The 25665-nt window shown below is 39.5% G+C and overlaps 3 protein-coding genes across 11 annotated transcripts in view; 1 reads left to right on the top strand and 2 right to left on the bottom strand.

The window, feature by feature from the left end:
- SGO2 (shugoshin 2) overlaps positions 1-17811 on the bottom strand; it is a 28563-nt gene extending 10752 nt beyond the window's left edge. The window contains exons 1-3 of one of the 3 annotated variants that reach the window (XM_027636571.1): positions 2367-2489; positions 1902-2035; positions 503-704 (exon numbers count right to left, since the gene is read on the bottom strand). The gene's annotated coding sequence lies outside the window, so the exon portion shown is untranslated. Of the gene's footprint in view, positions 1-502; positions 705-1901; positions 2036-2366; positions 2490-14461; positions 14471-17806 lie in introns of those variants that run through there. The other 2 variants (XM_027636574.1, XM_027636575.1) reach the window with 2 other exon arrangements.
- On the top strand, positions 2534-12953 carry KCTD18 (potassium channel tetramerization domain containing 18). Of its 5 annotated transcripts, none has more exons than XM_027636580.1 (7): positions 2534-3148; positions 7191-7388; positions 8450-8661; positions 9567-9760; positions 10838-10932; positions 11289-11391; positions 12109-12953. In XM_027636580.1, the coding sequence occupies exons 2-7, from the start codon at positions 7232-7234 to the stop codon at positions 12641-12643; spliced, it is 1296 nt and encodes a 431-aa protein (XP_027492381.1). In that variant the 5' UTR covers positions 2534-3148; positions 7191-7231; the 3' UTR covers positions 12644-12953. The 5 variants fall into 5 exon arrangements, with proteins under 5 accessions (XP_027492381.1, XP_027492385.1, XP_027492382.1 ...); XM_027636584.1 differs by lacking the exon at positions 2534-3148 and adding an exon at positions 6355-6375; XM_027636581.1 differs by lacking the exon at positions 2534-3148 and adding an exon at positions 6606-6655.
- Positions 17812-18926: 1115 nt separating the features above from the next.
- The window catches only part of SPATS2L (spermatogenesis associated serine rich 2 like), an 81385-nt gene continuing 74646 nt past the window's right edge, over positions 18927-25665 (bottom strand). For all 3 annotated transcript variants that reach the window (XM_027636579.1, XM_027636577.1, XM_027636578.1), the window contains exons 10-12: positions 25303-25405; positions 21794-22014; positions 18927-20272 (exon numbers count right to left, since the gene is read on the bottom strand). In XM_027636579.1, coding sequence (XP_027492380.1) covers positions 19877-20272; positions 21794-22014; positions 25303-25405 — 720 coding nt within the window. In that variant the 3' untranslated portion in view covers positions 18927-19876. The remainder of the gene's footprint in view (positions 20273-21793; positions 22015-25302; positions 25406-25665) is intronic.

The following is a 25665-nucleotide window of genomic DNA, read 5'->3' as shown; positions in this document are numbered from 1 at the left end:
CCCTCACAGCCCCCTCAGCGCCCTCACAGCCCCCTCAGCGCCCTCACAGCCCCCCCAGAGCCCTCACAGCCCCCTCAGCGCCCCCTCAGAGCCCCCACAGCCCCCTCAGAGCCCTCACGGCTCCCTCACGGCCCCCTCGCGGCCAAACGGCTGCCCGCGCGCCGGCGGCCGCGAGAGGCGGTGCCGTTGGGCCCGGCACGTGCGACGGCGCGCGGGGCGGGCGCTGCGGGTCCAGGCCGGGGCCTGACGGGGGCGTTCGGGACAACCTGCCCAGGGAGTCGCCAACACCTGCGGTGTGCTGCGTGATCCAAAGGGAAGATGCACAGCCAGGCCGGAAGAGCTGGATATAAACCCCTCCCGTGTCGACAGCCTGGTTTATGCCACGGCCAACATCCGTCTTTTTTGATGCTTGGTTGATAAATCAGGAAAGGCATTGTAGTGGTTATGTTACATACATGCAGAATTACCTGCGTTAAAATAGTTCACATGTTCTTGTACTTACAGATTCACAGAGCATTTTGAGTTGGGAGGGACCCACGGGGATCATCAAGTCCAGCTCTTAATGAATAGCCCACATGGGGATGGAACCCGTGACCTTGACGTTATTTGAACTGTGCTCCAACCAACAGTCCAGGACACTCCAGAAGAGGGAGATGCAGAAGTCATCAACCTTTAATCCACGGTTCCAGTTCTTTCATGCATCTCTGGGTGATTTAAAAAGGAGTGGGGTGTCTGTAACTTCACAACAATGTGCCTTCGCAAAACCATTTTAAATATTAACCATTAATAAAGCTAAAATTTTAAAAAAAATATTAATTGTATAAACACTTATCATCAGTCTCAGTACACTGTGAGGAAGGAAGTAGGGAGCTACAGGTATTCCACCTGGCTGTCAGAGATTTTTAGGAAGAATTTGATATGTTTGGCTTTCAGTTCAAAGACTTCATTTAGGTTAAAAGGAGAAATCCATGTAATTCCTTCTCAATGGAAAGTTAAATTTTTTCTAGCTGATTTGGAGCTATTAGTAATAGGTGGAATGACAAACTGAATAGACAGGCATCAAGACAGTTATGAAGACAGAAATGATTAATTTAAAACCCAATAGATTCTATCAATGCATGCTGCCTGCACACTTACCAGCCCCTTGCAAGGGCAAGAGTCTGACAACAGAATTTGAGCAAGCCCACTTTTTATTTGGCTCAGGTAATACTAGAACTGTGAATTGCAAGGAAGTACTTTAGTCTAATTAAATGCTTTCCCCCAAAATATCTTCTGAGCCCAAAAGCCCTTGCTCTTGAACACTCTCTTCACATACATTCTCTTTCACTGGCTCTATGTGCCCAGTCCTATCATTTATGTGGACATTAATTCCTACATTTGATCCAGGAATCAGTGAATGTGGAGTAAACAGAGTTAGTGTTTTATTTGAAGATTTACAGAAATGCAGAAGGTTGAAATAAAAAACAGCATCAGGTTCTGTGGTCGAGTAATCACCATGAAAACCCTACCTTTCCGTGTGCTAACATTACAATATGCTATAAAGTAAGTCAAAGGAGTTGCACGTGAAGTATCAGCATTATGTGAAAATGGATCTTTATGAACTTATTACCTTCATAATCTGCTGCAAAGAGCATCTGGAGAGTCTCTGTTTTCTACCTTTTTTTTTGTTTATGATATATGGCACAGTTTCTCAGTGTGACCCTGTAGCTGCAAAACCCTATGCTTCTAGGCAAAACCCTTAAAATACAGATTTGATCCAGCACACATTATATACCTTTGGTACATTTTCCCTTACAAGGAAACTTGGAAGTGACTGTAGCCACTGTAAAACTCTGGCCAAATAAAAGAGCAAAGAACCTTACGTAACTTTAAAAATAGAAAACCAATCAAATACAACTTACCTCCTTATCCTTTCCAGAAGGCAGGGTTTTCTTCCAGATCCAACAACGAGTTTGCATATCCTCCAGTTCCACAATGGTCTCAAGTCCTGAAGGGGTAATTGCCAATTTGCTTCCATTTAGTGTTTATGTTGCTACTGCAGGCAATAAATTTAAAACAAAATGTGAAGCACTGCATTTCCACCCATGGTCATACTTTCCTTTATCCACTGAGGAACTTCCACACTATGCCCCTTCACTTGTGAAAATCTCCAGTTAACTGCCAGCTGCTCAGAGTTGGGAAGAACTTAAACCACTGCCAAGTTTCACAGTCTATATATCTTAAATGTGTATTAAGAGCAGAATTTTGTGTTTCAGTCATCCATCAGGGATCCTATGACTGGTCTTTAAACTGAACAGAAATGGAGTGAGGGAAAGACACACAGACCTGTTGTAAAAGTTCTAATCATGGAGGAATTGAATTTGTACCTCACTAGATACCTGCATATTCATGTCCGAGGAGAATCTTCAGTGAGGAATTAATCCTGTAGGGTGTAGTAAAGCGTGAACTATGACTAAAGCACTTCTGGTGGGTAGATTATGTAGAACGACTTCTCCCTCTGTGGATTCTCTGATGTCCAACAAGACCTGAGCTCATGCTGTACCTTTTCCTGAAATTATAGGATTAAGAACTTATCTTTTTCTAATCACACCCTCTTTGCACAAGCTTAATGAAAAATCCTTTTCTTAATGCCTCTTGCTCTCTGTCGAATTTGACTGCAATTAGTAAATTGAAACACAAATATACAGAGGAGGAGTGTGTAAGCCTGGCTTCCTTGGGAAACTAGTGAAAACCAAAACAAAAACGCCCGTGTTCATTTCCCAAAAGGTGCAGCTCAAAAGGCAGTTTGCTTGTGTGGGTTGGTTTTGCTTCAAGCTTCTATGCCAAGTACATGTTGTACTAAGCTTGAATAGTCATGATAATTCACATGGTTAAACCTGAGGTCCAAAACCTATTGCATTGAGTATATGTGTGTATATACATGTATTGAGTGAAACCGTGTACATTGTTCTGGTCTCACAGTGCAGAAATACATGAAGGAACATTGTTTTCAGACTTCTGAGGCAAAACCAAGCCAGCTTCAAGGCGGAAAGAAGCATGAAAAGCTCCAGCTTCATTAAGTGAATGTTTCAGAGTGAGAAAGACTGGAAGTTACGCTTAAACTACATTGCAACGTTTGATAAAAATGGCCATGTTTAAGTAGCAACTGGTATGTATGAACTATTCCCAGTGAGTAAGGGAAAACACACATTATTATCCTTACTAAAGACACAGTTAAACTAGATACCATTACTCTACAAAAATAATCTATTATACTTGTTTTCACTTGTTTTATAGTAAGTTCAACGCCCAAGGATTATCAGTCTGTACTGCATTCAGTAGCACGTTGTAAATTGTGCACTTATTTAACTAATCAGATATCAAGCATCAAAGACTTGGCTTCTGGGTACATTCTTGGCCAAGGACTGTTCAAGGAGCACATGAGAGCCATGGTGCTTGGAATGCCATTTTATCTCTTTGCTGCAACAGTAGCATGTTTAGTTGCTAAGAAAAATTAAAGGTGAGGTGTTTAGTGTGGCTTTAACTGCCATTCTAATGCAAACTGGCATTAAGATAAAAAGAAGTGAGTTTTAAGTAGAAGTGATCATTCAGAGTTACACAATTTCAAAGAGAATTTATTCTCTCCCTACGAGGACCAGATGGTTTATATGGCTCTTTCCTTTAATGTTCTTCACTTGACTGAAGGGAAGTCTGAATTACAAGTTTGTGGACTCACATATTAACTGAAAACAGAGTAGTCTATGAATATTTAGGTATTCTCAAAAATCAAAATGTAACAGTAACAGACCAGAATATAGCAAGCAACAGAGTTGGAACTATAGCTGCTCTGTGTTACACATCCTTTGATTCCACCTCTTAGCAAGTGAACCCGTGGCTGAAGTTCTAAATACCTTAAATAGGCAATAAAATATCTCCAAAAGGAAATTATGACTTAAAAACTAGGATGATACAAGACAAAAATCAATAGAAATTGCAGATATAACTGAGTAAACTATTTAAATACAGTAAAGGTACATTTCTTATATGTGCAGTGTACAGTTAAGTAAGTGAATTTTTACTGGACTTCAGGTAGCAATTAAAATATATTGTTAATATTTGGGATTCAGTTATATCTGATTATCTAAGAAATATTATATATAATATATAAAAATATTTTATATTATATATTCTAAGCATATAATCAGCTCATATCTTCCAGAAAGTCTGCAGAAAACCAAGGTTTCGCCCTGTTAACTGTTGCACACAACTACTAATTATTTGGCAGTTGTACCCACAGTGATAAGTTCTTACTGTAGGTTATGGCAAAAAGAAACTTTGTAAGCAAGTAAAGGAGAATTAAGTGGGAACTAGACATAACCTTGTAAACTTTTTTTTTTTTAAATACAGCTGCATCTTATGATGCATGACACATGAACTACTTTTCATGTATGGAAATTTGCATAATAAGGTTGACACAAAAGCATAACAAGAATCTATTTTCTTTACCTTTCCACTGTTTATGAATGCATTTTGATGACCACACAACTCTATCTGACATATAAGCAATTCAGTGGGACACTCTTTGAAAGTCTTTGTGAAATGACTGTATGAGAGTGAGGCACCTTGCCTACATTACAGAATCGTAAAATCACAGAAACATCAAGGTTAGAAGAAACTTTCAAGATCACCTACCATCAACATAACACCACCATAATCATCCCTAAACTTTATCCCCAAGTGCCACATCCAGACACCTCTTGAACACTTCCAAAGGTGGTGACTGCACCACCTACCTGGGCTACTTATTCCAATGCCTAACCACTCTTTCAGTGAAATTTTGTTTTTCTAATATCTAATCTGAACCTCCTCTGCCTCAACTTAAGGCCATTTTCTCTTGTCCTTTCACTTGAGGCATGGCAGTGAAATAGCATTCATCTGTGCTATTTTAGTGCATAAATAGTTCCCTCTGAAAAATGCATATAAATCTGAAGCAAAAAAACCCAAACAAACAAACAAAAAAACCCCAAAAAACCCAAAACCAACCAAAAAACAAACCAGAGAAAAAACATATTTTACATGTAAGCAACAGGAAAGCAAATTAAAAGTTCTGACAGCTGCATTTATATATAATAGGTAGAACTGAACAGACTGCTGCTGCCACACAGGTGAGCGAGCTGGTCTGTTCAGGGAGTCATGTCAAAGCAGGGCAGAAAACACCAGTTGACCTGAGGCTACTGTCTCCTGCCTTTCCCCCCTGCTTTAATAAAAGCAGACCTTTCCATCTTCAGACTGGGAGCACATACCAGCAGCACATCACCCTGGTGAAATCACTTGTCTTGGTGCTGCAACTTGGGCTGTGCAGCTGCAGAAGAAACTGGGCTCGAGCTTGGTCGGAAGCCACTGCCCTGGTCTGGGCTGGCCAGAGGGACTCCATCACACTGTGAAGTAAAATGGGAGCATGGGGGGTAGGAGACAGCTCAAGTTGCTCTCAGACTGAGAGCAGCCCTGCCAAGAAGGACCTGGGTGTGCTGGTGGATGAGAGGCTGGACATGACTTAGCAATGTGCTCTGGCAGCCCAGAAAGCCAACCATGTTCCTGGGCAGCATCTAAAGCAGCGTGGCCAGCAGGGCAAGGGAGGGGATTCTGCCCCTCTGCTCTCCTCTGGTGAGATTCCACCTGGAGTGCTGTATCCAGCTCTGGGGTCCCCAGCACAAGAAGGACATTGATCTGCTGGAGTGAGTCCAGAGGAGGACCATGAAGTTTATTAGAGGAACAGAGCACCTCTCCTATAAGGAAAGGCTGAAAGAACTGGGATTGTTCAGCCTGGAGGGGAAAAGGCTTCGAGATGACCTAATTGCAGCCTTCCACTACCTGAAGGGAACTTACAGAAAATATGGGGCAAGACTGTGTACGAGATCACGTAGTGACAGGAGAATGGGTAATGGGTTCAAGCTGAAAGACAGTAGGTTTAGATTAGATATTAGGAAAAAAATTCTTTGCTGTGAGGGCAGTGAGGCACCGGAACAGGTTGCCCAGAGAGGCTTTGGATGCCCCATCATCCCAGGAGGTGTCCAAGGCCAGGTTGGACAGGGCTTCGAGCAACCTGGTCTAGTGGAAGGTGTCCCTGCCCATGTTAGAGGGATTGGAACTAAATGATCTTCAAAGTCCCTTCCAACCCAGGCCATTCTATGATTATTGGGATTATAAAACCAGCAATTGAATCAAACCCACTGCGAGTAAACACGTACTTGTAAAAAAAAAAAAAAACCAACCAAAAAAACCAAACCAAAACAAAAAACAAACCCAAACCAAACCAAAAAAGCACGTTCTCGGAAGGGTTTGTGCCTTTCAGAGTAACCGACTGTACGCAGGTCAGCCTCACCTCGGAGGACGCAGGTACCACAGCCGTACCGCAGGGAGTTCCTCCGGTCAGCGCCGGGGAGGCAGCGGCAGCCGAGCCCCAGGGCTCCCTGCACTCGGAGAACCCGCCGCACCCGCGGACAGGGACCCTCGGGCGGCCGGCGGTGCGCCCGGAGATGGTGCTGGCGATGGCGCCGCAGGGGCACACGGGCTGCCCCCCTGCGCTCCCCGCTCGGCCCCAGCCCGGCCCTCCCCGGCGCCATTTTGCGGAGCCGAGGCCCGTGAGGCGGCCCTGGCGCGGGAGGCGGCGGCGCAGGTAACGCGGGATGGCGGCGGGACCCCTGCCCAGGCGAGGCTGAACCGCCCGGCCCGACCAGAACCCGCAGGGTCGGCGGGTGCGTCCCCTTTGTGGCGGAGCAGCGCCCCACGAAGGGGAGGGAGGGAGCGAGCGGCCCAGATGGTGAAAACAGCTCTAATTAGAGATCGGATTTTAAAGAAGCCGCGTTGTTATTAGTACAAAATTATTGCACTTGTAGTGCTGTGAACTATACTCAAAACGAGATTTCCCAGGATGTCCTTCCAGTGCTCTGCTCACACATTCTGACCACGTAAATCTGCTTGCCCATTTGTCTCAAAAGAGTAACCTCTGTGTTTCCTAGCAAAGTAAAATGCCATCAGTTTTTATAGTAAAAGGTGTGGAATATTTCGCTATTTACACTAATACATCTCCAGAACTGTTTTCAAAGTGGTATCGTGTAAGATGTAAGAGCTGACCTAATGCTTAGGTCTCGTATGTGATATGTTCAGTCTGTAACTGGCATTAGATTTACTTCTGTTTGTATCTGTTTCAGGCTTGACTAGCTCGTAATGAACATCATCCTTGGCAAATGCAATGGCAGAGGGCAAGATTGAAGATGTCCAGAGTGTTCTACGACTTAATGTGCGAGGATGTTTATACACAGCCAGGCGGGAGTCTTTGTGCCGCTTTAAGGACTCAATGCTGGCTTCTATGTTTAGTGGACGCTTTCCTCTAAAAGTGGATGAATCAGGTAAATATATTGAAGCTGTAAATACGACATTCTGACCAGGGAGCTCTGTGGCAAATACATCCTTATCCCAGTCAAAACTGTGGCTTCAGAATGTACTTCTTCAGTATGAATATGAAAATAGAATAAATTGAAGTTGGCAGAGTATTCGGCATTTAACTCAGATCCTATTTGTGAACCCCTATATTCTCCAGAGGCATCTCATTATCTCTGTTCATTACAGAAGGAGATTTGGGTCTAATCTTTGTTTCAGAACACTTCATTACTCAGTAAGGATTGCATTTTTCACCACCATGGCTTGATATGAAAGTTTGAATAAAACTATTCATGGGTCAAATTTCACACTTGTTTGTGACTTGGAAATCCTGCCAAAGTATGTCTGGTTTAAAGATACGATGGCTGAAGAATAGTAGTTCCTTGTTGTACACTTCGGACTGCTCAAAATATCTGAAATGTTTGACATTTGCATGGGCAAGACTTAGCCACCATCCACAGCCACAGTGAACAGCCCCTGTTGTACACAGCCCTGTATGGATTGGTTGGTTTCCCTAGGGTCCTTGAGCCTGGCAGGTAAAGGAGAGAAAAAATAATAGTAAAACTTGACCAATATTCAAGGAAGGTTTGACTAGATGTGTGCTGGAGCTGATGCTATTTTTAACTCTTTTAAATGGTCTAGGTCCAAAACTGAAAAGATCCCTGGAATAGTGAATAAAGATGTACCTGCAGTTAGAATTAGAAATGTGTCTAGAATTAGATTTTAACATCTTAAGCAGAGTGCAGTACAGATGAAGAGTTATGCTGACATTGTTCTATGCAGATTAGTGATCTCACTGAAATTCCAAAGAAATGTTTTCTGCACTAAGAATTTTATCGTTAAATAACAAATATTCCAGGGAAACAAAATATAGTTTTAAAAGAACAGACACAGTATACTTACTCCTCCTAAGTAAAACTAGCACAGAAGTTTTAAACAAAAGGCTTTACTTGATGATTTGGTAGAAAGCGACAAGTTTGTCTTCACTTGCTGGAAGCAGTATTCTAAATAATTTTATTTATGTTTTCAGGAGCATGTCTAATTGATCGAGATGGAAGCCTGTTTAAGTATCTTTTGGATTATCTTCATGGAGAAGTTCGGATTCCTGGAGATGAACAAATTCGAATTGCACTGCAGGAAGAAGCAGATTATTTTGGAATCCCTTATCCATACAGCCTGTCTGACCATTTGGCCAATGAAATGGAGACATATTCTTCAAGGTCAAATATAGAGCTTAAAAAGGTCTTAACAATTCTTATATTTTTTGAGTTGTACTCTCTAATCTGCATCATTCATTAGCACCAGATACTAAAACTACAGTATGTGCAAGTTAGTGCTTCTTAATCACCACACTGAATCATGAGTAAATTCAGAATTTTAGCTTAAGAAATCTTGGATTTGATAATGCAGTCAGAGTAGTTAAGGACATCAGCTTTTCCCATCATTGCAATACAGCAATAGTTTAAATTTGACTCTTGTTTTACATGCAAGTCTTCTGTAAAACTTGCATAGTGGAAATGACATTGTTTAGTTCCCTATTTGGTTTCAAATTTTACTTGAGATTAGATTTGATCCCTTCAAGAGGTTTGATTTTCTTTTTTTTCAGTTTCATAAATGCATCCTAAAATTCAAGAGACAAAATGTACTTTGACATTTTCTTAGAACAAGGAAGGAGAAAAGGAAAATTACTATAATATTTAAAATCTTAAGGTTTGTCTATTTTAGAGTAAAACTTAAAAGCTAATTTTAATTAATGGATTCGAAATTAATTTATATTACCAGGTCTGGCTGTGTTAGTCCTGACAGTTATCTACATTTTCTTAATAAGCTATTGTTCCGTGTATTTCACATTCTTCCTTACTCATTTCCTTTTGAAAAGCATAACACATTTCCAGGCCTTTCAGTTTCTCTTCATATTAAGGAGCTGCCATGCCTTTAAGTATTTCTGTTGCCTTTCTATAAACTTCTCTTAGCTTCACAACAATCTCTGTTAACACCAGATAAGAAATTCTAGAAAAACTACATCCTTGATTTACTTAAAAGAGCTCACTGGTCCACTTAAGAAAATTTAAATACGAAAGTTTATTCAACTAAAGATATTATATTTTTATTAGTATTCTGTATTTTTTGTTTTATGTTTCTTTCAGGCTTTGTTAGATTTCTGTGATTCTTACGATTTAGTTTGTACCAAGCCTACAGTGTGGGTCCTGCACTATCTCAGCACATCTGGAGCAAGCTGTGAAAGTACAATTATTGGTGTTTATGCCACAAGAGCTGATGGGACCGATGCAATTAATAAGGCACTAGGAACGAAAATTCATAGTAAAAGCATGTACAAAAGGTAAGGTGACTGTCAAACACATGAAAGCACTATGAAATGAGAATAAATACTCACATATTGTAATTATGCCTAGTATTGTCATATGTACCATACCATAGCATTATTGTATCATAAATCCGTGGAAGGAATCAGATTCTTTCCAGCTCCAAAACCAGCTGGCTAATACAAATGGTAACATTAAACAAACAAACAAAATAAAAACTAAGCACGGAGTACAAGAATTTGAGAATCCACACAAGGTGGTTGGCATGTAGTTACTGTAAGTTCTCATTGTGTTTGAGTTGTTATTTTTAAAATGTCTCAACAATTTAAAATTACTTTCTAATATTTACACTAAATACAGTGAATGACTCCCTATCCAGAAAAACTTCCAGAAATATTTGCAATGTTAGTTATGATTCATGCAGTTGTATTTTGCAGTCTTCTAAGACAGCTGAACACCAAGAACTAAGGATAGTTCTAATTCTATAAAGAACATGTTCATCTCTACTATACTATTAATGTATTTTTATGGCAGTATTTTGAAGTTATTGGTAGACCTGTACTTATGGCTGGAAGCAAACTGTCTTTCTCTTGGTCCCACAGTACAGTGTCAGAAGTGCACTTCACTGTGTATCTTTTGATTAAGAGAGAGCTTTTGATGTTTCATAATTATTATAATTAAGATGCATATTTTCCTAAATTTAGGCTGGAAATATTAATATTTATTCCAAGAGTATTTTGGAAACATAGTATATCAGGTATCTGTCCTCCTACTGTATTTTCCCTTTGAATGAATGATTGAGATCTAGAAGAATAGATTTTACACCATTAATTCTGTAATTATTATTTTATGAACATCTGTTCTTTCATGAAATATCCATTTTTAGCAATAGGTATTCACAGGAGGATAAGAACCTCTCATCCAAATGAAAATGAAATTCAAGTAACATTTTCCTTTCTACTTTATAAACATTTAATGCTAAGTCCTTATAGTTAGGATTTGGTAAAAAGAAGGATACATTTCACCAGTGCTACATTTTTAAGGACTTAGCTGAATTTATCACATAACCATTACCTTTAAAACAATATTTCTAGAGAAGCTGGAAATAATGTCCAGTACATCTGGAGCTATTACTCAGTTGCTGAACTGAAAAAGATGATGGATGCTTTCGATGCCTGGGAAGGGAGAGGTAGAGTATTAATTTTTTATTCCAGTAGTACTACTTTTTAACAGAAAAATAAGAAAAATATTTGCTAATTAACTAGCATAAAACCTCTTCATAAACTTTGAGTTGTAATGTAAAATATTCCACAGTAGTGGCTATTTGGGGGGGTGAGGGGCAGAAGTCTGAAGGGGTGTCCCAAGGAGGGGACATGAGCTGACACGAATGAAGAAGCGCGCTGCCTGTAAACAATGTTTGTGGCAGCAGTTTCAAAGCTGAAATTCTGCTGCATAAAACACAGGTATTCCCTTGGTCACATGTCTGCACACCTGATGCTGGCTGTGTTTCTCAGCTCATCAATACAATGTTGCTTATAAATGCAGGTGTCAGCTACTGGAGAGTGCCCCAGGAGCTGATTGAATGTTGGACTCTTGAAGAACGGCCTCTGAAAGGCAGTTTGCATCATATGCCACCAGTTTATAAAAGGTATGCTGATTTACACAGATGGCTTTAAATTAAGCACAAATACAGTGCAATCCTTTTTTTTGCCTCTAATTTCAGGTTCCTTAAATAGCTATGCATGTTGAGTTTTCTGGTTTTTTATTTACATTTTTATAAAATGTCTTATAATCAGAGAGCTTGATTGAAGAACTGAACTTGCTAGAAACAAATTAACTTTATTTTAGAGGTCTCAGCAGCCTGGCAAGGAGTAATTTCAAAAAGTAGAGAGCAGTGTTAGTTAAATGGACTGCTAAAACAGAAATTTATTTGCAAACTTTAAAATGTTAACTGATTTTCACGTATGTGAGATGCCTTCTTTTTAGAGGGAATTTCTAGAATTTCTTCTCTGCAGTTTAATGGTGATACTTTTGATTACACCTCCATTCTCAACACATAAACTTAAAGCAGCCTTTTGCAGGTGCTGTTACACACTTACCTGAACCACCCTACAGCCACTTCACTGCTACAGTTTTTAATGTCATCTTACAGAGATAGAAGAGATTGGTTGTTGTGTTCATAGAAAGGCAAGCCTGATTGTAGGATGAACTGTTGGGAACCATAAATGATATTGTAACAAGCAAAAGTTAAAATAACTTCCTATTTGTGGATGGCTGTTACATATTGTCTGGTTTGTAATAATGTTATAAAAAGAATAACTTACATATATAGTTCATTTATTTAATAAAGTTCCTTATATTACAGACGACTAATCGACTACACTGAAGAGGAAGACTGTTTGCCATCTAAAGTGGGGCCCAAGCCAATCAGGTTCTCAGGTCCCTCAACAAGTACCCACATCAAAGTCAAGAATTCAGCTTCACTAAAGGTAGCTGCTTGCAGTACTTCACGTTCTGCAGCAACTCTTAAACGACCCAACAGTGAAAGGCTGACACTGCACAGAGAAGCTTCTGAAACCACATCCACAACATGCTCACTGGTGCCCAGCAATTCCCAGGCGCCCTGTGGAAGGCAGGGGGCTGGCAATGGGACACCAAGCCAAATGACATTCAAGGTTGCAGGGACTAAGAAGCCTGTAAACAACCGTGTAGTGAAGCTGAAACGAACTCCACTTTTTCTTGTGACACCATCTCAGCCGCCTTCTTCTGCATCCAGTAAAACAAGTGAACAGGACAGTGCTGCTGGTGAAACTCCTACTACTTCTGTGGTACTGAACAAGAAAGAACCAGCTGTATTAGCAGAAAGTATTACACTTAAGAATGATAAAGTGGATGGATAATGTTTGACTCAGTCTGATAGACCAGACAGCTTTGCATCATCTGGTCAAAAGATCATCATCTCGTGTGGTCATTTATCAAAGGTTAGGTGTAAAATGGTGATGAAATTCATGAAAAGCATAGGAAGAAATTGTTTTAAGTGAGCATTGAAGTGTGTTTTCTGCTTTATTTCTAAATATTTTTTACGTGTTGGGAAGGGAAGAAGAAAAATGGATTAAAAAATACCAAAACAAACATGGAGCACGTGCAGTTTAATGTTCCAGTATCTCACATTCTGTTGGGCTATACTTTAAAGGGAATACTTGCACAGCATAAAAGAAGACCTCTTTATCAAATTTAACTATTGTTAAAAATAACTAGAGTTAACCTTAATTTGTACCTTTAAAAGTGGGAGAAAATAGATAAAAACAAGTAGCTTTTCTTAGATACAAGTTTACCACAAGTGTGCAACATACATGTGCAACATGTGCAACATACTGTGAAGACTCCAGAAGTTCAGTGCACTTCTTGGTACTTTTGGTGAGGGTAAATCACCCTTTTTTGTTATTAACAGCAATGAAAGGGACCCCCTTTGCTTGTACTCAGTGAGGAAATTCAGAAATACAGGAAAGGAAGAAGTGTGCCTTGGGAGTGACAAGGCCATTTTTTTCCCAGAGACACACATGTACTACTTTGGTACCGGGGTGTGATCTGCCACTGGGGGAGATCTGCAGCTGCAGCCTTGGTGTGTTGTGTCACACACTGTGGGGTGGGTTTTCTGAAGCTGCAGGAACCTCACGGGTCTGACTTACAGTGGCCTTCCCATGTCCTTCTGCAGGTCCTTTCAAATTAGGAGGGGACAAACTCAGCTTCTGTGCAGCAAAGCACAGAAATTGAGGTTGGAGGTGCCCTGGGTTTTGCACCCCCCCCCCCTTCCCCCCCAGCAGGCTAGAGGAGACATTCTTGTGCCAGGGCAAATGCTGAGGAATGATACTGAAATGAAGAGCTACTGTATGTTTCTATCAGGAGAGGAAAGGTGAATTTGGATCACTGATTTTAAAGAGCCCTTCTGGTGGTTTAAACCAGTGGACAAAACCTGGCTTTGTTTTGTACCCTTGCTTACAGTTGGCTGCTGGGTTTTTTCGCTGGTTTTACGAGTGCTTTTGCTCTTCCAGTGCAGTAAATACAGCTGTCTCTGAACATTGGGAGCATTGCCAAAATGCAACGTTCTTAACATTCCTGAGGCTATCAGAATTACAGAAGGATTCTTTAAATGTTTTATTTTCTAGATCATTTAGAAGCCGTCATATTTTCAAGCTTTTCTCCTAACCAAAAGGAATTGACACATCATCTGCACAAATAAAAAACCCAATTTTTCATGTACTAACATGTTTTTAAGGAGACATTTTGTCATGAACAGTAGCCATTGTAAAAGTGTGCAGTACTGTTATTCTCTGCTGTTGGTATGTATATGAAAGACCAGCTGACCTTTAGAATCTGTAAGCTAGAGGTTTTTCTTAATAAACCTAAAGATCACAATACTGAGGCTCTTCCTAACTCAACAAAAGAAAGTTTCACTGAACAAAGGAAAAATCAAAAATTATGGACATATATAACATAATGTAAACTACTATTCTTTGAACATGCAATTCATTATTGAGACTAAGTCAGTGAAATTTGTTTTTCCTAATAATCTGGTTGAAAGGCAGTTTTTAATACTTATCTTCTGTGTGAATAGCTGAACACTTTACCATACACTTTTAAATCTTTTGACAAAGCTTCCTAAAGCTTATTTCTTTCCTCTTCAACTTTTGACAAATTTAGAAAGCTTCTAAAAGCACAGAATCACAGAATATCCTTCAGGTTAGAGAAGACTTTTGAGATCACTGAATCCAACTGTCACTAAAGCTCACAAAAAGTACAGAATTTTGCATGCATACAAGAAAAAAGCTTTGAGAATAATCCTACAGGACTTTCTGAGTTTGCACTACCTCGGTGTTTATTTAATTATTCTATTAGCACAGTATTTTTTGAGCAACATTCATGTCATTTGCATTACAGTGGCTTTAATGAGTCTCTTCTTTGTCCTGGACATACTAGCTTGTGGTTAAAAGAATAAAAAACAACCAAAAAAGAACTCCCTTGAATTTAAATAGATAAAAGAGGAAAGTGGCTCTGGTGGAGAGGTAAAGAAAGATCAATTATTTTTTGAAGGACTTGATTTTATTTATTTATTTTTAATTGGACATGGCCTTTTAACTTAACTGAGTAAGCATTCCAAAATGTTTTTTATATCACAGAATCTTGTTAAACATTTCTTTTAACTGATGGACTGATATTTAACAGTTTTATGATAGATGAATAGCATTAACCTTCATGTTGACTTTAACCATAATAGCTTTGCCCTTATCTACCCAATGCCTTTTAAAATGTGGAAATAAAATTTCATCTTCTCTGGGAGGCCAATAGTTGAAAACAAATTAAATTTACCAGTCAAAGGATGAGTGATCCCATAACCTGGCTAACAGAATGTTTTTAGAGGCCTTGGGACAAGGAGCAGAAATTCTGCAAGTCTGAGTTTGCTACAAGTTGAAATTTCCTCAAAACTGTATAGTCCCAAGTTTCTTGAAAGTCTGCCAACTGCAGACTTTCATTAATATTTCACTTAACATTTCACTTGTCTAACTCAAGTAAAGAAGTGATACTGCATCTGCACTGATAAACTGTGACACACCGAGTGTACAGACGGGATAGTTTAACTGGGCAAACTGCTAAAGGTCCTACAGTTTTATAGCTGGGACTAGATGTGTTGTCAAGTGGTGTGACAATGGCTTACTATGAATCTTTCTAAAATTCATTATAGCAGAGATCATGTTCAGAAAAGACCACGTTCAGAAGGTGACTCCAATGCAGTAATGTAGGAGCTGATATCTGCACTGCAAAGGCTGACATAGGGTATCCCCAGTAGAGTCTGATGCAATAATTTTTTTTCTTACAAATGCTGTCAATTTTCCAGTTGGTTAGTTCTTACTTTCACGCTACAGTCTTTCCAGACCATCAGCGATAGGGCATCATATGGGTTAAGGAGACAAGAAAATCATGATTCCAAATTAGATTTCTATAAAATTACTCCTCTGTGATTACACATGCAGAGGGCCAATTATCACCAAGATGTGATTCAAATAGATGTAATTCTACCTGTATGCTTCAGAGTATGGAGAACTCATTTGTACTTGATACAAGCATTATTTCATGTGATCGGCATATGTTGTCACTGATCCTCAGGGAGAGTTTTCATCAGGTTTGTTTTTAGCTGAAGTGCCATGGAAATACTAAAGTTAACTCATTTTTCTTTCAGAATGTTCCAGTTATTTCCGTACCAGCTCTTTCAGAGCAGAAACATACACTTTTAAACTGGATTACATTAAATTGCTTAGATAATAAACATTATGTAGTTCAGATCTTATTGTGTCTAATAAAGAAATCCTACCATTACCCTGGAGTAAGCAGATTTGATCTACTTATTTCCTTTCAGTCCATGAAGGACAGATTCTCACACAATTAAAATCAGGAGGCCAGTTATGCTATCAAAAACTTGGGAGGGAAGCTGTCTGTCCCTTAGCTGCAGTTATAGAGTCAAAATGTGGTTAGAAGTAAAATTTTGTATAAAAGCCCCACAAAAAACTAGATTCATTTTGGGCAGCAGCTGTTAATAAGAGCTGTTAAGCATTAGAAAAAGGTAAAGCTGATGTTACAGAACTTTGCTGCTTTCTGAGCTTTTTGGGTGTATCTTCTTAAATAATTATCTTCTTGCCAAAAAACATTTGGCTGTTTATACCAGACTTGATCACTCTTGGTCAAAAATCACTTCACAAATTCATAGCATCACATGATCAGCTGTGTAGTGTGCCCAGAGTTTGCATCAAGGATTTGGACCCTTTTCAAAGTTGCCCTTTTCCTCTCTCTCTGGTACAACACACATGAACATTGTGCACAGTTTGTTTTAGTAGTTTGTCTTAATAGTTGCATTGTCTCAAATTTCTGGCAAATTTCTCTTGTATCCTCACATGGGTTACTGGCAGTGGTACTGGAACTTGAGGCCTCTGGATCCCAGTGCCTCTGCTGTAGTCACAAGTGTATGAACAGGAAGGATGTATTTGGCTGATAAAATCTTGATGCAGCCCAATCACTTCATAGGATAAGAGACTCACACTCATACAAGTTCAGACCTGGAGTTCCCCTATGACAACAGGGTCCAGGAAAGCATTGAAAGATCAATGTTTCCATTCCAGAATGATTAGTTTCTCTTTCAGGGTGACATTTTCAAGCACACTAAGTGACTTTTTTTTTTTAATTTTTTTTTTCCAAACATAGCTAACTAATCTAAGTTTTCCAAACAGATTGACTGTATTAAGTTACCTTCTCTTTCTAGTTTTCCAGCTGTGTATTTGGATCATTATTTTGCTGGGTTCTGCCCTTACTCTGAGTTTAATCTCACACAGAAGACAAGCAGATCCAACCTGCTCTACAATAGTGCCCTTTAGGGCCTGTTTCCACTTCTGAAAGAGCATACAAAGTGCAGTGGGAATTCCGTGTTTGTGTTTCAGTGATGTCAAACAGCTGTATTTGCTTTGCAAATTGAGGGCACTTTTTATAAAAGAGGACTGGCCTGGAAGCCAAGCCTTGCCCTGCCCTTAGTTCCCTCACTGACCCCTGTACAAGTTCCCAACATTAAAAGGAGTACTGCCCATAGCCATCTCTGTAATGAGAAAATAAAACCAGACCTCCGTTGAAGATTGGCCCAACAGCATTTGGTTACTCACAACTACTGTGAACAGTAAAACACTCCTAGAAATTGGCAGATATCATTCCAAGCACACAGAGACACACAAAATGAAAGATGAAGAGATACTGTTCTGACACAGCTACACTTCAGAGAACAGCCACATAATGTAGTTAAAATGTGTAGTGCAATAAACTTCCAAAATCAGCACAGATACCAGACAACACATGGTGTGCTAAAACTGCAGCACCCCCAGAACCAGCCCCCTCCCCAGCCCAACCAAACCCATGCAGCTCTCAACAAAGAAAATACTCTTGCATCATGAGAGAAATGTCATCTTTCACCTGTTAGGCCTGGGTCTGTCACATACTGAGGCACCAGTACTTCAAAGCTTAGCTGGCACTGAAGAGCACAAGGTGGTCCTGTTGTGCTGAATTATGACTTATGTTATGGATGTTATTTACTTGTAGAAGGCTGCTTGGGAGAATTAGGAGATTTAGGGAATAAAATAACTTTCAGTAATCCTGTCAAGTGCAGAAGCTATTGGAAAGGAATAAATGTCATTATAGATAAATTAGGTTTTCTTTTTTTTTAGGAAGGGTTACGAGAAGAGACAAATAAATTTCACAACTTACATAAGGACAATATAAGAAGATTCCCATGTAATATCTCCCTGGAATTTGTAATTACATCTCTTAGAGTGAGGTTACAGGTCAATCTGTAAGGAAGCAGATAAATTTTGAAAAGCTACCTATCTGATGGGTGTTGCACAACAAAGATTCTGGAATTTCCATTCCATCTATGCAAAAACATTCAGCTTAAAAGTGTGATAGGTAATTAAATAGGATAATAACAGTGCTTGCAATACTAAGAAAGCCACTGTCTATCTATGTATGTTTATTTTTCTTTCACCACTCTTCCAGACGAAGATGAGTTATTTGCCTTTTAATATCAGGTTTTACTGATATTCATATGTGGGACACTGGATACAGATATCAAAAGAAATAAAAATTAAGGAATGCACCTCACTCTACACTTGGAGATTACTTTTCAAGGGCCACAGAGGAATAGTAAACCAGTTAGTACTAAGGAATTGTGCAGTCAACAAACAGAAATTAGGCAGAAGAAAACTGGTAAAAAGTAATAGTAAACAATAACCTAGGCATAAACTTTTAAAGATCTGTAAGTATCCTCCTGCTCTTACTGAAACCTCAGCAGGAAGTCAATCTTACTGACCTTCTACGCCTTTCTGGTTCTGACACTTAGGTCACTAGTTCACTTGATGCCAGGTCTGGATTCTGACACCTTACTATGTTAAACAATAACTTACATTAAAAGTGTGTTCAGGGTGGAGACAGCTCTCATGGCAAGGTTGTTTCATGCACTGTGGCATTAGAATCCAACTAAAAGCAAAGTCCAATCCAAACTCAGCTGAAAGCCTCCCACTGATACCAGCTGAACTAAGCAAATACAATTTGAATAAGATACAAAGGTTAGACACTGCAAAGCAGCAAACACCAGGATATTTTAAAAAGAAGATTTTAATTTTTGGAAGAAACAGGTTTTCTGAAATACAGAATCAGAACATAAAGACTAAGTAATTTATTAGTCATAGCTTTCATTATGGACAGATGGTTCCTACAGCAAAAGTATAGAAAAATAATTTGAATTCAAGTCTAGAAGACCTGCAACTTTTCATATGCAAAAAAATAAATCCAACTAGTCATAGAAAAGTGGCTGATAAGGATGGAGAACAGGGCTGTGCATCTGAATAGCCATTATTATATACATTCCAAACTTAAATGAGCATATTTCCTCAGCCTCATAAAAATAGTTTGTCCATGAAAAATACCAATATGTAATACATTTAATACAATTTATACTTGAACTTAAAAGATCTCAGATTATGGAATAATAAGCTAAATTCAAATGAACTGCCTTTTCAACTCTTCTTGTATGTAACAAAACTCTCTGTGTATACAGTGTGCATGCATGTATGTGTATACACGCACAGAAAGAAAGAGATGTATAGAGATTTGCTGAAAAATTCTACAAGATCATCTGATTTCATTGCAGATCACAGCATACAGACTTTCTGGGATCCTTCTAACACAGGCTGTTCTACAAAAAATAATGTTGACTGGTATAACCACATATCTACAGGAGGCTTTTGCTATTATGAATTTAATTATCAATTTATTTTTCCAACCTAGATTTCATTTTTCTAAGAAGTAAATGCTGCTTTGGTGAGATTCCGTACTGTCACGACAAAATAAATGTGAAGATATTGGGGAAAGCCTTGAAAGTATGATTTAATTTTGATAATTAGTAAGTAATAAAGATATCAACAAGTTTTAAGCAGCAACAGATTTAAAAGACTATGTTCTGACTTATTTTCTTCACCAACAAGCATTTCGAGCAAGAAACTAAAATGACGAGATTAAATTTCTCTGCCTGCCATCACTGTGACATTTTAAGCCACCAAAGTCACAGTTGGCACTGAAAGAACAGTGGCATCAGCAGAGACCTCCCTCCTTGCAGGACATAAATTGCATTGGGACACCCTGCCAACACTGCCTTGGAAAGGCCTGTGATCCGCAGTGTCTGGTGTGTGGTGCTTCCGGCGGGTCTTCTCCGAATGTGTCGGATTCTCTGTGGTCCTTGCAGTTGTAGACTGCTCTTGATTTTTCATAGCTCCTTTATTTTTAGATCTGAAGCTGTTATGCTGCTGTCTTCTGTGCTCAGACCTGGCGCCACTCTTTGTATTTTGATCTGCCTCGTTACTGGCACCTTGTACCTTAAGGGATCCATTGAGCCGCATGTTTTGGTGCTGTGGGTTGAATCTTCGTCTCTGGCTAGAAGGCCCATTCTACCCAGGAAGAAATTGGATAACTGTTAGGTTATTTGAATCCTTCCAATACGACAGGAAATATAGCAATTAGAATTAACAGTGTAACTAGGAGAAGCAAAACACTATAAACATTTGACTGTTACCAGTTCTCTCTTTATTACACTTAAAAACTGAACTATGAGTACCATGCTACATCTGAGTAGCCTGAAAATATAGATGGCAGGTTCACAACTGATGCCAAATTAAAGTCTGCCATGATTTAAGAGAATACAGAAATACTAGACAGCTCAAGAGCAGCTGTTGAGGAAACGACTCTGTGGGTTGTAGACAACAGAAATTGCATATGAGGGTTCCTTGGAATCCAAAAGGACCAACACTGTTACATGTGACACGACCAAAGGGAACAGCATGAAGCTGAGGTTTAGGTTAGATATTAGGAAAATGTTCTTCACCCAGAGTGTGGCTGGTCATTGGAACAGGATCCTCAGGGCAGTGGTCCCAGCACCAAGCCTGACAGAGTTCAAGAAGCCTTTGGACAATGCTCTCAGGCACACAATGTGACTCTTGGAGATGGTCCTGTGCAGGGCTCGAGTTGGGCCTCAGTGATCCTTGTGTGTCCCTTTCAACTTGGGGTACTCTACGATTCTCTGAGCAGCTAAGAAGTGCTGAAGAACTTGACACTGACTGATTTTTTCCAAAATCATGAAAATACCTTTCCTAGTAAAGTGTTGTGAAAATACTACAGAAAGACTGCAGGAAGAACAGAAATTAACATGTAAACTAAAGTCAAGTAAAGCATCCACATTGTGGAAGAGATGTCCATTGTGATATCTTGTTCAGAGGATGCTCTGATCTTTACCAGGAAGTGGCTAAATTACCCTCTCTTTGCATGCCTGCCAGGGCAGCTGATTCCATGTATGTACTGACATTATGTAATGCTCTTTTGTTTCTCTTCAGGCATCTACTTGATCCTAAAATCCCTTCTGGGACAAAATTCAGAGCAACTTCAGTGGCAGCTTTACCTAAGATCAACAGTAGAAGGACATTCTAAGGTGCTCATATAACAAAATAGCTTCCAGTATAGGACAATACAATAAGCTGTGTTGTAGAGCTTCTGAAATAACATGCTTTTAAACCCAGCAGGATTCTACTTTTAAAATGCATCTAATAACTGTGCTTCAACAGCACATCAGCTGACCATTTGGTAAGTATCAGGACTAAATGTTTCTCCATCACAGCATGTAGGGTAGTTAGCTATTATGGAGGGGTTTTATTTTTCAGTCTATTAACTGCCACTAGTCACTTCTGAACACCTGACAGCCGTCTTTGCTCATACGGCATTTCTGGTATTTCCACTCCGAATGCTCACGCTGACTTGAAAATGAAACTGGAAAATATATGCTTGCATATTTTCAAAAATTATTTATTAAATATAAAGACTGCAAACCAGTACTTGATTTTGTATTAATAACTTTCAATGATGCATATCTTCCTGAAATTTCTTAAGTAATTTAGTTTAGTTCATAACTGGTTTCTTACCTGCTTATTTGTTGGAATTCCTTGAGAAGAAGATTCTGTAGGATTGGAAGAAAGATGACTTTGTACTTTAATGCTGGCTGTTTTATGATCAGAGTTCTTGGCATTACTAGAGGACTTTCGTGTGTGTGTGTTTTGCTTGCCAGTTGTTGCATGAGAGGTCATTGAAGACAGCACTAAACTGCATGGTGTCCTTGAGGAATAGTTGTTCTTTGGGTGAGAAACTACAAAGGAAAAAGATTACGTGTTATCAGTTAAATGATCAACATCTAAACACAGGAATGTATTATTATTATGCTTACACTTAATTTTGGAAGCATTGTTCCAGCTTCACTTTAAATAATGAAGTAAGCTAGACAACTTGGGTTGGAGTTAGGCCATAGTGTTTTACTTCTGTAAAATGGCCTCATTGTGGAGCACTTCTGGAGACAGAGGAGCCAATGTGATGGCACTGCACTAAAACTGGAAGGAGTCTGGTAGAAGGCCAAGTTTTCATCATCCAAGAGAATTTTTCAAAATTCCTGGCACCTATTGGTTTGCTTGTCAACTTGTAACCAGTTAAGCTGAACGTGTGCTGCCAGAACCACTCCATGCACTGCTTGTCCTATCAATAATGCCCCTGTAACAGGAGTCTTCATGCAACAAAGGAAGAAATGTGGGAAGTGATATGCCAGTAACTCTCTTGACTGCTTGAGGTCAAAGGAATTTGTGTCTGCAGACATCACAGATTAAATTCTATTCCAAATTATTCTCTGATCATGGAACCATGGCTGTCATTGCTGTCTACATATGTACTACCTACAGGCAACAGCCATGAAAGCTGCCCTAGAATGTCCAAACATTTTTAAGATGAAGAAAAAAATAGTCTAGTGCCTGTTGCTTATCCCTCTCTATGGAGATGGGTAAAAAAGGTTCTTCTGTACCATGAATATCTATAAAAACTGGAACTGAATGCAATGCAGTAATCAACTTCATGTAGACCATGGCAGTCTGCACCATAAGGAACCATTACTGTTCATCTCAGTATATTCCTACTCCCTACTTCTTAATATTTTGACATCGCCTGATTTACTAAGCACTGTCATGTCTGGATATGAAGTGCACCAAAAAAATCCTTATTCTTCTCTGCATTTCCACAGGCTCTTAAAGCTATTTCTGTGAAATAGCCCCCAGGCAGTCTCAAAGAGATGCTGAGGCTAACAAAGTTCTTGATCTTAATTTTTCTGATTATGGAATTTTTCTGTTTCCTTCTGGTACAGATGATAAAACTGAGGTTCACTTCAGAGAGACGGTTGCTGTTTTATCCAAGAGGTACTTCTATTTTTTTCACTTACAGAGAAAGAAGGTAAGGAAAAATTTTAGGAACTGAGCATCATCTGTTAGATTATTTGAGGATCTTACTTGTAACAACATCAGCTACTTCTCCTACTAGGTGCCCTCTTCAGAAAAACAATGCAATGATCTGCACAGTGGACTGAATTTTCTCTCTGAAAATTCAGAGCAAATACAAAACACTGGGCATTCTGGCTATGTATTAGTCCAATTATTTTTGTTTCTTCCTGGCCTTCATTGTGAGTGTAAGCTGTCCACCCTCTCCTCATGCTAGAACATGCCTTGCTTTGCACAAGCTCTGTGGGTTTGGTTATTGCTTTTGTTAAAGCCCTCAATAGTGGCTGTTCTTAGCTATAGGCCTCATACAACCTCTGTTTGAGTGGTATTTGCAGCTCCTAGAAGGGTATGGGCCTCACTGTGAGATACTCCTAACAGAAACATCTTTTGCACTGAAAAGCTCTTGTCAAAGACATCCAACATCTTGAGTTGCTCATCTAAGGTCACTGAGGGCAGATAAGAGCTAAGTTCTTCAGATGGTCAGTGCACTATCAGTCATTTCTAGGATGACACTGCTCCCCTACTAATAGCTGCTCTTTTGACTTCACTGACCCAATTTGAACAGGCCTGCATCAAACTATGCTTATGTAATGCTTTACTGAAATGAGGTATAAATAATTAACTTGCTGAATTAACTGCAGCTGGAAGTTATTTAGGAAAGTAGTTCAATGAGTTTAAAAAAAACCATCTATGGTTGTATCAATAGCAGCTGTGGTATTATTAGTCAAGATAATCTCTATAGAATTTTCAATCTCTTATGCTTCAGGGTATGAGAGAGGGTCTACAAGGTGACAGTAAACAATTAGATGCATTACTGGGAAGTTTATGCCTTCTTTTGAAACATCCTGAATTGGCTTCAGCAACAGGATATAGGGTTAGATGTATTTTCAAAGTGTTCTGCAAAAGCAATTCTTATGCTCTACTGAGTTAAACTGGTTATGCCTCCAAGCAGTCAGTTCTTTAACTGTGCAGTCACAAGATCGTATTGGCAGATTGTGTAGTATTTTCTCCTTTTTCTGTTTTGAGTAACTACTTGAAAACATTTATCATTTTCCTTCCACCAAGATGCACTAGTTCAGTACTGTCTTAACAGTTTTCTCCTGGATAATGGTACTGATGGGATACGATGGGACGGGGTAACATTTTGGACAAAGCATTACAGCATTTACTTCTTTAGGCAGAGAGAAAAAATCATGACAAAGATGAGAAATAGGCAATCTCTTATTTTGCTAAAGGGACATGATACTAGAAGCAAAAAAGTGAACCTAAATTTCCAAGCAGAAGGGTAGATGATTTGAAAAGAGGAGCCTAAAGAAAAGGAGGCTGAAGGGAGACTTTATCGCCCTCTACAACTACCTAAAAGGAAATTTTAGCAAGGTGGGATCAGTCTCTTCTCCCAGGTTACAAGGGACAGGATGAGAGGAAATAGTCTCCAGTTTCACAAGGGGAGGTTTAGATCGGATATTAGGAAAGACTTTATCATGGAGAGGGTTGTTAAGCATTGGAAGTGTTCAAAAAACATGTGGATATGGCAACTGATGACATAGTTTAGTGGTGAACATGGTGGTTGACTGGGGAACTTGGTGATCTTAGAGGTCTTTTCCAACCTTAGTTATGCTATGATTTGAGACTCCATTTATCTCCTGAAAAACTCAGTGAATAACCCAGTGAACACTTATAAAGCTGGGGAGTTACTTCCTAGTAGGAGAAATCTGAATTGGCCTCACAACACTATGCTCACACAGAGAAGCTTCCTATTGACTATTTACTAATAAATTACTGAATTTGCATATTCCCCAGAGCTGACTTTTATTTCCACTTGGAAATCCTGTTTAGATTGAAAGCTCCAACTGATCTGAGTAATACCTGTAGACCTCTGACAAAGTGGGCAGTGCACACCTGCAGATGGAGTGTGCAGCACAGGCACAGTGAGTCGAACATGTCGCACACTGTAAAGGTGACCTGTGTGTGTTCAGTGAGCCTCTTGCATCCAGAGACACCACTCACAGTGGGCTTCCTGCACACCCCCCCCCCAGGCAGCACAGGTGCCTTTAGTTCTGCTGAACAGGTAAGTGGAACACTGTGTTCTGAGAAATTCCGTGTGAGAAATCACCAGCACTTACTTTCTCCACAGAGCTGAATTTGGGTCTTCAGCTGTTCTGTATCACAGGAAAATCGGGCAGATCTGCCCAGCTCTTCGTCGTATTTCCGTTCACTCACAAAGTGCTGCAAAATAAGATGTGTTAACAGTGATTTACATTATGAGCAAAAGACTATACAGATGGTAAAGGAAACAACTGATCTTAAGTTCACTGTAAGGCTCAACAAACTCTTGACCCTGCCCTGTACATGAGATTTCTATGCAGAACCAAATATTTTCCCGTCCTTACCAAATTACATGTCTCACAGCCCGGTGGGAGCTGATCACTCCCACACCTGGGAAGTGGGTCATTTCATCAGAGAATATGTGTTTGGTCACTGAATCT

The sequence above is a fragment of the Corapipo altera genome, unplaced genomic scaffold (genome assembly GCF_003945725.1).
Source record: "Corapipo altera isolate COAL_440 unplaced genomic scaffold, ASM394572v1 45, whole genome shotgun sequence".
Lineage (NCBI taxonomy): Eukaryota > Metazoa > Chordata > Aves > Passeriformes > Pipridae > Corapipo > Corapipo altera.
This window is presented reverse-complemented; position numbering and strand designations above follow the sequence as displayed.